Source organism: Vombatus ursinus, unplaced genomic scaffold (assembly GCF_900497805.2).
Source record: "Vombatus ursinus unplaced genomic scaffold, bare-nosed wombat genome assembly UNPS02010461.1, whole genome shotgun sequence".
Taxonomy (NCBI): domain Eukaryota; kingdom Metazoa; phylum Chordata; class Mammalia; order Diprotodontia; family Vombatidae; genus Vombatus; species Vombatus ursinus.
This window is the reverse complement of record NW_020950239.1, coordinates 8,301,423-8,313,045: the sequence shown is the minus strand read 5'-3', so window position 1 is coordinate 8,313,045 and position 11,623 is coordinate 8,301,423. Positions and strand designations below refer to the sequence as shown.

General features: G+C 40.2%; 1 protein-coding gene across 1 annotated transcript; it reads right to left on the bottom strand.

Annotated features, from left to right (window-relative positions):
* Positions 1-216: 216 nt before the first annotated feature.
* ODAPH (odontogenesis associated phosphoprotein) lies at positions 217-3,453 on the bottom strand. Its single transcript, XM_027854469.1, has 2 exons — positions 3,378-3,453; positions 217-654 (listed from the first exon to the last, which is right to left on the bottom strand). The coding sequence occupies exons 1-2, from the start codon at positions 3,451-3,453 to the stop codon at positions 311-313; spliced, it is 420 nt and encodes a 139-aa protein (XP_027710270.1). The 3' UTR covers positions 217-310.
* Positions 3,454-11,623: the final 8,170 nt, after the last annotated feature.

Genomic DNA, 11,623 nt, shown 5'->3' with positions numbered 1-11,623 from the left:
TAGAAGAGGTGAAAAATTCTCCCAATATTTAATATCCTTCCATTCATTGACATGGGCACCATCAATTTTGAGGTTTTCATCCTATGGGAGATAAATGCCCTGAGAGACATATGACAAGTCAAATGTAGTCCCTGTCATTGTTCCTTCACTGCTGACTAAAAGAACCAAGGCCAGGTTTCCCCTTTGGTTTCCCAGTTGTTCATTAGAATCCAAACTATATCTTTTAAAGAGAAAAACAGGCTTTCTTCCTCCACTGGAGATCTGGCTCCTTTCATATCCGCTTCAGAAGGGGAGGGATTTCTCTTTTCCTTCAGGATTCCTCTGATGAGCTTGAGGACTTTCTTCCGGGGAAGTACTTGTGAGGGTAGTAACCTCTCCGAGGCAGTAAGAATGGATGACGACAATGGATGTGAGGCGGTAAATGAGGATGGTGGCCGTAGTTTGGATGTCTGAAAGGATGGTTGGGAAAACCAAAGGGGATTCCGGGTTTTCTGAGATGAGGAAAATGGCACCATCTGGTTCCTAAAGTGACAGGCCTGGAGGTTGTTACTGGAGGCCGTGTAGCAGGGGGAGGAGTAAGTGTAAAGATTTGACAGTCTGTAGGATTAGCATTAGGCTCCGATACTCCTAGGGGGTTATATGTGTTTCTTTGACCTGAAAAAAACAAACAAACAAAATGCATTTGTATTTTCCTGGTTTCAGGCTTATGGAAGAAAGCAACTTCTTTGCCAATATCAACAGAAGTTCAAGGTAGAGAGCTATGAAGACCCTTTGCTTGGAGAATTAGAGATTGGGAAACGATAGATATAGTAAGAAAGAGAAGAGAAAGGGGGGATCTGTAAAACATAGTGAAAGACACTGTTAAAAATGTCACAGACCAAGGCTACTTTGGTCACTTTACTGAGCAGATGCTACATGTGCCTGGTATAGGAAAGAGAATGTGGCTGACCATGGTGTCGTTTACACACGTAAGGCAAAATTTGGGGCATGTCCGTGTTCTGGGAAGCAAGAGTTCCCCTTTAATTTAATTTAAGGAAATGAGGGGAGAGCTCTTGCCAACAACCTTCTATCAATGGGCTCGTAAAGGTAGAAAGGCTTGAATATAGGAGCAAGGAAAGGCAATTCCACACAGGAAGCTTACTGCTGAGATCACTAAAAATAAAAACAAGAATTAAAAAAAAAAAACAAACAAAAAACACCAACGCTTTTCATTATGCCAATGAGATTCGCGTTTCTTTATCTCTGCTTCTGAATGTGGAGCCAAACAGATTTCTTTAAAGGCACTGATTTGAGGTCTTATGTAATTCCACTCAGATTAAGCCCCATGGGAACCCAATTAAATGAGCACACCATTTCATGGCAAACCCTCTTCCCCTGCCTGTTCGAATCGGTTCTGAAATGCTACAACCAGGCACCTTTCTGTCACATCCAATTTCTTTTGTATAACTCATCTCCTTTTGTAATTTGCCTGTGTAGCTTCTAGCCAGCATCTTGTTTAGGAAATTGTTCCTTTCCTGTGACTGCTCCCTTTTAACTCTTTATGGCTCACCCTGTGTGTGAAGAAACCACAAGCTGCTTTTCAAAACTTGGCCATTTATATCAACGGAGCAGCTTTCCGTGCCTCTGTCTTCATCATTGCTGTCCTGAGATTTTCTCTGTCTTTGGGAACTTCCCAGAGACCACAGTCATACAACTATTAAGTGTCTGAGGTCAGATTTGAACTCAGGTTTTTCTGACTTCAGATTCACTGAACAGCCTCTTTTTAAAAAGCAACAAAACCTTCGTGATCAAAGGAGTGACATATGAGAAGCAAATTCATTTTTTTATTTGAAGTTCATCAGTAGCATTTCCTGAAACAACTGCCCTTGAAAGTTGCCTTACTTGAAAAATCAAACACCTTAAAATGTATTCCACATTCCCAATCCTCTCAACTCCATTAACTAGTTTTATTATTTAAAAATACAGAGCAAACCACATTGTCTGGCCCTTAAGAAGTGATTAAAACACGAATGTATGTAAAGCTTATGTTAGCATGAATTCGATGTTCTTAGCCCTAGTTTATTAAACTTTCATTTGTAATCTACATTAAGAAGAAAATTAGAAAGGCAGTTACCAAGTCTTTAGTTTCCTGTTCACACAGTAAGGCTGAGAACCTTGCCCTCAGGATAAAGGGCAGTTAAGTCTAACATCTCTTCTGTACAATGGACCTGATGAAGGGTTGGCACTGTCTCCAGATAAATCAGAGCACTTTGCTGGGACCTCTCCTTTCCACATTTCTTCCTCTTCCTTGTACTGGGGTTATTTCTGTAGCTGTCCTTAACACCCTCTCCCTCACCCCGTTTACAATGTAAACTCCTGGAGATCAGGGTCTGCCATGTGTTACTTAACACTTTGAAATCTAGTTGGTAAATTGACAACAATGTTGGTGTTGCCAACAATAATTCTTCAACATCAGAATGCTGTTTAAAAAAATCTGTCAAAAGTTTTGCTTGTAAGTCTTTCCTTATTATAATTTTAAAGTGGATTTATGGCATTCTTTTAGTCTAGACATGAAGTTCACTGCATGATAGCACGTCATGCTCGTAAGCAAAAAGATGAAGTTAAGGAAAACTTTCTTATAATTATTATGTGGTTGGTTGGGGTGAAAATAATTACTTCATGGTGAAAATTTTAAGGGAATATCTTTACTGTATTTCTGTCTATGCACATGTGTGTAATATATACATATATACACATGTACATGTATATGCATCTATGTATCAATGTGCTTTTTCACTCGACTGAAAAGCCCACATAGAGTTCCCAAGGTGAAACAGAAGGAACTGTAAATCCTATTCATTATTTAGTTACATTAGCTGGAAATCATTTGATACTATTGTCTTGGGATGGAAACTGTGGAAGCCCAATAAAAGATGATTCAAACCTTTCCAAATCTTTCCAAAGACTTAAATAACCAAGGGACAGAAATTTGACCTATGATTTCATTGGTATATGGAATTCCTGGCTGAGGAAACTCCTTTCACCAATGCAGGTTGGCACTTTCTTGTCTTAGAAAGTGGCCAAGACCAATTGCCCAGGGCCAGGACTTGTTTTGGCTTCCAGGACAGCTCTATCCACTCTACCAAGATGTCTGGGATCCCATTACTCACACAATTGCAATTAATTTTATTAATGATCAAATCATCATTAATAAGAGGATCCAGCTGCTTCATAGGGGCTAGGAATAAGCATTTATTAAGTACCTACTGTGGGCCAGGCACTGTGCTATCACTTTACAAATATTCTCTCATTTATAAAATGTAAAATGCCATATAGAAAGGTGAGGCATCATTGTCATAATTTATTATTAGAATAAGCCCCCCTCCAAAAAAACTTACCTTCTGCCACAGTTACTACTAACCAGAAAACCAGCAATGTGTAGGAGAAACAGACTGGTGATGGTGAGCGAGCCATGGCTTCTGGTCTCTCTGCACCTACTGTGGCAAAGCCAACGTGGATTTAAAGGGGAGTCAGTGAGTCATCTGCTGTCTGATTCAGGTAATTTGTATTTGCATAGAGCCCCACAAGGGAGAAGGCCAGCAAATGGGTGGGTAAGGGATCAGCGAGGCAAATACCAGACAGGATTTATCAACCCCCAAACTTTTGGGATGGCAGCCAAATGTCATTCATCTCTCCTTGGAGTCAGATCTTGGAGTGCCCCTTAAAACCCTTCCATAACCTATACACTGTATGTGAACATACATCTAGAAAACCCTTTTCATCCCTATGCCTCCTCTCTATGGGTAGTGTTACATTATTATATTATGGCCCTGGATTCTGGCTCCCTCCACACAGCAGTTACCCACTAAACAAGCAAACGAATGAATGAATGAACAAATAAATAAATAAATAAGATTGGAGCTGGAGACCTCTTTGGGTGTGTCTGGAGGAAGTTGTTAGTAGGTTTCCTATCAGAGTGCATGGCTTCTCTCTCTGTTGTTCATTGCTGTCAAGGAAGCAGTATGAAAGGCTCTTTCTCCATCTCCAGTAGCCATATTCACTTCTGAGGTCCTAACCAAAATACAGAGCACAAGCCTGAAAACTGGTAACTTTGAAAGGCCCTTCAATTCAATCTTGTTTCTAAGTCATTCAAATTCTTTCAAGTCTTTCCACTGAGTGATTGATGAAGGGTAAATGACCAGTGTCTGCCAATCAGAGTGGGACAGAGAGGGTATCAGGGGATTAATTCATGTGACATGATTTCATACCTGCTTCTAGGATATACAGTGCAAGGAAAATGAAGTCAAGTCCAGTGGCCTGTACTTTGCCTAGGGATTTCTTTGGGGGTATGGGCTGGTTTTAGATGACTGCTAAGGCCATTTTCCAATTCTAAGGAGCTTTATAATTCCAAGTGGAAAAGAGGTAACAAAAGTAACTCATGTTCACAGAATCTAATCAGAGGCCTATTAGTGCCAACTATACCTGAACAATCCCCTCTGAAACATACCAGGATTGGAACATCCAGACAGGGTGAATGGGGAACCCACTACCTCCCAAGGTGGCCCATTCCAGTCTTTGGATAGTTCTAATTATTTTTCCTTCTATAAACTGAAATTTATCAATTTCATTCATTCATTCAACAAGCTCCTACTGTAATTATATAATTATAATTAATATGTAATTATAATTCTATATTTAGCTATAATTAAAATTAAGTATGTACTATATGCCAGGCACTGAGCTAGCTACTGGTGATACAAAGACAAAACTGAAACAATCCCTGCCCTCCAGGAGCTTATATTCCCCTGAGAGGAAATGAAATTTACATAGATAAGACAATAATAATAATAATGATAATGATAGCTCACTTTTGCATAGTGATTTCAGGTTTGCAAAATGTTTTAAACATATTGTCCCATTTGGCACCAGATCTCTCTCTCTCTCTGTCTTTCTCTAATGTAAATAGAAACCCATGGGGGAGGGAACACTAACATTTAGGAGGTTAGGAAAGACTTTCTGTAGAAAGTGAAATCACGGGGGAATACTTCACAGCAGTGGAAAATGCAAGACTTCTTTGGGTTTCTGCATTAGTTTCTTTGACTATCACATCATATCGTCTTACGTGGCCCTCCTGTCAACAAAAACCATGAAATCTTATACAAACAAATTTCTATTTGGTCATGCCTCCATCATCTTATGATGATGACTTTTTGAACCCAAGTGTAAGATTTTACCTTTTTCCCTATTAAATTTCATCCTTGGAAGCTTGGGAGAGGAGAGATCTTTTTTTTTTCTTTCATTCCTACTTCAAGAGAGGACACAGATGGTTCCAGATTCTCTTTAAGGAGAGTTCTATGGAGACAGAGAGAATGGACTTTGGAAGATAGCCTTAGAGGGAAAAGCCAGCTCCTCAACATGTCCTTCATTTCCAGCTTGCCTCCTCAGAGACTTCGGGAAATTTTTTCCTCGGTTAAGATCTTGGTTGAGCTGAGATACCTTACTCCCAGAGGTAGAATTCACTCACTTTATGTATCACCTGCCACCTTCTAATCTGTATATCTTCTCAGATTTCTGTTTGATATTTGCTTGGATAAATGGGTCTACTTGCTATTCACTATTTGTGATGGTCCCTTATATAACTGACATTTGTTTGGAAGGGGTTGGGTTTTTAGATATAAACTTTTAGTAAGCCCTCCCTCCTCTTCAGGGTATGGCAACCAGGAAGGTGGCTTGAACTGAAGAAACCAAATCTCAATCATTCCCCTAGATGAGTGGGTATCCACATATCCCAATGTGTCCCAAAAGTCTTAGTGCATGAAAGCTTTTCGGTTGTCTTTGGGTTATCTTATCAGATTCATTCTGACCTTTAGTATTCCTCACACAGGGTCATGCCACACTTCTGTATTCATTGTCAGTTACCTGCCCTTGCTTTTTTATTTTGTTTTGTTTTGGGGGAAGGGAGTTGGGGTTAAGTGGCTTGCCCAGGGTCACATAGCTAGTAAGTGTCTGAGGCTGCATTTGAATTCAGGTTCTCCTGTCTTCAGGGCTGGTGCTCTATCTATCATGCTACCTAGCTGCCCCCAAGTTTCTCCAAGTATTGAAAGATGGAAGGCAAGCCAAGACATTACTAGCTGCTTTGTTTTTGGTGGTGAGAGAGAGCTCTATTAGATGTTCAACTGAAGAACATTTGTTCAGATAATTAAAGTCCCCCATCACTATTGCATCCAATAGAATATAAGTTCTGTGCAGGAAGGCAGTATCTCAGTTTTCTATTTGTGTCCCCAGCTATTAGCACTATGAATTACCATATACATTATGAGGGTATTACATTATGAGTGCCATTACATTATGAGTGGCTGGTAGTGTACAAAGAAAGGCATTGATGACAACTTAAGATAGATGAGTAGAGAAAATGTATTTCCCCTCAACAGATTTCCCCCTAGGACCCTGAGAGGGTTTGAATGTAGCCATATGGTGATGTTCTCTCTCTCTCTCTCTCTCTCTGAGAACCTAGCCCTGCCAAAGCGAGTGAGTGAGAAAGTTGGAGTGAATGAGCCAGCCTAGAGAGTGAGTAGGTAACCATATATCCCATGTAAGGGGTAACATAGTGAGAATCTATGTGTGTGACCCATAGTAGGCACTTAATAAATGCTTTGTCATTTATTTGATTGATAATCATACTTCTATTCAAAGCTTCTAATCTATTTCCCAAACTCCTCATCTATCTCCTTTCCCTGTACAGATAGACTCATGCTCAGGTGTAAGAAGGGTATTAGTAACAGTCTCTTGTAAGGTTTAAAGGGTCTACCTGTAATAGCAATTTCATGGCCATCCCTTTCCCACAATGTAACATGGGCATGGGGTGCTTAGGACATAAACTCCACAATGTCACCCCTCACATGGGACATATGGATACCTACTCACTCTCTGGGTTGGCTTGTTCACTCCAGCCTGATCTCAGCCAGGCAGGTCTAGGTTCTCAAAGAGAGATGGCTATATTCAAACCCTCTCAACATCCTAGGGGAAAATCTATTGAGGGGAAATACACTTTCTATCTTGAGTTGCCATTGATGCGTTTCTTTGTACATTACCAGCCACTGATAATGGAATGCACTCGTAACGTACGATAATGCATTATATATGTATATAATACAAATAATGTATTATAATGCTTGATATTTATACAATGAGATATTCTCAATAGAGACATTTTTAGATCCTAACTATTTACCTAACAGTAATGAAAAAGAAATGCTAGGTTTCCACTTCTGGGAGTCAAGATGGTGGAGTAAGAAGTAAGTTGGTCTCACCCTCCCTTATTGACCTCTGAAAGCCCAGAAAATATCACACCAGGAAAAACTCTGGACCAATTGAACCATCAGAAAGACGGGGTGCAGTAATCTTGTAGCCCACAAAGCTTGGGGGATTAACAGGAAAGGCCCCTCTTGCACTGGGGGAGGGGGAGCAGTATAGAGTGGGAGGTGTCCCAACAAGCTAGTGGAAAGCTCTACCGCAGCATACTGAGGGAGATTCTGAACCCCAGGATGGTAGAGCAGGCAAGCACCAACACTAGGACCTCCAAGTGCCTCAGTACGGGCAGGGAAGCCGGTGGAAACTGGCTCAGAAAACTACCAAGTGCCATGGCATTCTCCAGGAGCCAAGTTTCCTGGTGCCTCAGCAAAACTCTAGGAAGCACAACTCCAAGAGGAAAAGCTCCAGGGTGAGAGACATCCTGCAGCAGTGAAACATCCCTGTGTGAGGCCCAGGTGAGCAGGAGCCAAAGAAAGAAATGCAAGGCCTGGGTGAGCAGGCATCCTCCAGGTGCCAGATTCTCCCCCCCCCCCACCCCTAGAGCTCCAATGTTGCTGATTCCAGCCCAACACCAGGTAAGCTGCCAGAACCCTACAGCCTCTAACTGCCTGCATCTGATGCCCCAGTATACAAAGCCAGTCACTAGGCCCCAGGATCCCAGGACAAGAAGCATGGGTCAGTGACCCCTGCTCCCCAGCAGAAGAACTCAATTTTTTTTTTAAACATCAGGAAATAAGCAAACACCATGAGCAAAAAGAAATGTACTGTGACCATAGATTCTTATTATGGGGACAGGGAAGATTGAGGTAGAAATTCAGAAGAGGACAACATTGTCAACATATCTACATCCAAAACCTCAAAAGAGAATATGAACTGGTCTGAAGCCCAGAAAGCCTTCTTGGAAGAGCTCAAGAAGGATTTTAAAAGTCAAATAAGAGGGGTAGAAGAAAAATCGGGAAAAGAAAAGAGAGGCATGCAATAGAGAATCAATAGGTTAGAAAAGAAAGGACAAAAATTAACTGTAGAAAACAAGTCCTTAAAAAACGCAATTGGCCAAATGGAAAAAAACGTACACTGAAAGAAAACAATTCCTTAAAAAGCAGAACTGGCCAAATGGAAAAGGAGGCACAAAAACTCACTGAGGACAAGAACTCCTTAAAAAGTAGAATGGGTCAAATGGAAAAGGATCTAATAGAAGAATATAATTTGTTAAAAATTAGAATCGGGCAAGTGGAAGCTAATGACTCTTTGATAGAGTGAGAATCAGTCAAACAGAAACAAAAGAATGAAAAAATAGATTAAGATACCTCATTGGTAAAACAACTGGCCTGGAAAGTAGATCCAGGAGGGACTATTTAAAAATTATTAGTCTACCTGAAAACTACAATGAAAAAAAGAGCCTGGACAGCATCCTTCAGGAAATCATCAAGGAAAACTGCCCTGAGGTCTTAGACCCAGAGGGTAAAGTAGCCATAGAAAGAATCCACCAATCACCTCCTGAAAGAGATCCAAAATTGAAAACACCAAGGAATATAGTAGCCAAATTCCAAAATTACCAGGTCAAAGAGAAAATACTGCAAACAGCCAGAAAGAAACAATTTAAATTCCATGGGACCACAATCAGGATTATGTAGGACCTTGCAGCTTCTACATTAAAAGATCATAGGGTGTAGAATATTATATTCCATAAGGCAAAGGACCTTGGATTACAACCAAGGATCAACTACCCAGTGAAAATGAGCATAATCTTTCAAGGGAAGAGATGGATTTTCAATGAAGCAGGGGACTTCCAAACCTTCCTGATAAAAAGACCAGAGCTCAGCAGAAAATTTGATCTTCAAATACAAGACTCAAGAGAGACATAAAAAGGTAAGCAGGACAGAAAAAAACAACAACATGTTATTAATAAGGGCAAACTATTTACATCCCTACAAGGGAAGATGACCCTTGTAACTCTTGAGAACTGTATTGTTATTACACCATTTAAAAGGGGTATATATAGATAGAGTGGGTGGGTATAAATTGACTTTGATGTAATGATAAAAAAAATCTAATTAATTGGGTTAAATGGATCTAAGCGGATTAATTGGATCTCATTAAAGGATTGTACTGGGAGAAAAGGAAAGGAGGAGACAGACCAGGGTAAATTACATTAGGGGAAAGGCACAAAAACCTATTACAACAGAGCGAAAGAAGGGAGGGAGATGAGCATTGTTTGAACCTTACTCTCATCAGATTTGGCTCAAGGAGAGAATAACATGATCAGTTAGGTATAGAAATTTAACTTGTCCTATAGGAGGGAAAAGGGGAAAGAAAAGGGAGGTAGGATAGAGGGAGGGAAGAAGTAATAAGGGTAAAGGGAAAGAAAAGGGAGGGGGCTAATAGAGAGAAGGGGGACTGAGGAAGGTGATGGTCCAAAGCAAAACACTAGTGAGGAGGGAAAGGGAGAAAGGAAAAAAAAAACATAAACAGGGCAGGGGGATGGGAAATAGGATGGAGAGAAAGACATAGATAGTAATCATAACTATGAATGTGAATAGGATGAATTCTCCCATAAAATGGAAGCGAATAGCAGAATGGTTTAAAAACCATAACCCTAAATTTGTTGTTTACAGGAAACACATTTTAAATAGATGAACACACGCAGGGTAAAAGTAAAAGACTGGAGCAGAATATACCATGCTTCAGCTGATAGACTTAGCTCTTCTCAGCAATACAAGGATCTAAGACATCTCCAAAGGCCTCATGATGGAAAATGCTATCCACATCCAAAGAAAGTACTATGGAGTTGGAATGCAGATTGAAGCATACTATTTGCTCTTTTTTTTCTTCTGTTTTGTTTTGTTTTGTTTCTTCTTTTCTCTGGTTCCTCCTATTGGTTCTAATTCTTACTTACAACATCACTAATATGAAAATATGTTTAATAGGAATGTATATGTAGAGCCTATATCATATTACATGCCATCTTAGGGAGGGAGGCTGGGAAGGATAGGGAGAAAATTTAAAACTCAAAAGCTTATGGAAGCGAATGTTGAAAATTAAAAATAAATTAATAAAAAAAAGAAAAAGAAATGCTACTCACATGTTAAAGCAAGTGCATAAATAATAAAATATATCACATTCTACACATAATCCTTTCCCACCAATGCACTGAATATCTGCAGAGGAAAGTAGGCAAACACAGGACCTTGGCAGGGAAGTAAATGAGGGAGGAAAGCCAATTGCTGGAGTAACTCATGACTGTAGACTAAGGTTTTGGTGTCATTTGTCCATTACAGAACATCTACGTCACACAAACTTGCTCCACTCTTTATCTGTTAGAGCTCGGTATTCTCTAGCTAGGGAAATCCTCTTCTGTTCTGTGGATAAATGAATGAATGAATGAATGAGTGAAGCATTTATTAAGAACTTACTGTGTGCAAAGCACTAAGGATATAAATAGAAAAGGAAGACAGTTCCAGTTCTCAAAGAGTTCACATTCTAATAGGAGAGACACACTTAGGGACAGTTTCAGTGGCCATTCAGATGGAAAGGTCCCATGGTCCTTAGGGTGTGGTAGCAAAGCAGATGATAATAAGTCCTCCTTAATATCGTTTCTACTGATAAAATCATCTCAGTTTCTGATGTTAAATCATTTGATGGTGACAAGAATTTTCTTTTATGGATCTTCAATGGATGTGGCTGTATCATCTGTAGGAGATGCTGCCTCTCCCCAGGGGATTGCATCTCAATATATCTGCGAGTACTGGATTTGAAGCATGGCCAGTCCAAAAGCTCTTGGGTTCAGGGTCCCAGGCTGACTCCACTTGGATCTGAGTGGAGATGATGGTCAAGGTGGTGGTGGTTTGATCTGCCTGGAGAAACAGCCTCCTGTCTCTCCTGCTTCAGCTGGGCTAGCTTGCTCTAATGGTCTGCACTTGAATGTTGTATTTAGAAGCTCTTTCAGCTTGCAATCACCCTTAAAAAGACATATAGAAAATATTACCTCTTAAGGTGATTAGTTCCATTTGGGGTGGGGAGACACGCGCATTTATTCTGTGCCAACAATATACTAGGCACTATTTTAAGTGCTTTAAAAATATCTCATTAGATCCTCACAACCCTGGTTTTTCAGCTCCCTTTTGTGGGTTCTGCATCTTTCTTTGCATCGCTAGTGCTTATCACAGTGCCTGGCACATAGTAGGTGCTTAATTTATTGACTGAGCCTTTTATGTTCTCTGACAGTTGATATAACTTTTCCTTGAGGTTGTTGTTTGGAGTTTTCTTGGCAAAGACACTGGAATAGTTTGCCATTTCCTTCTTCAGCTCATCTTACAGATGAGGAAACTGAGGC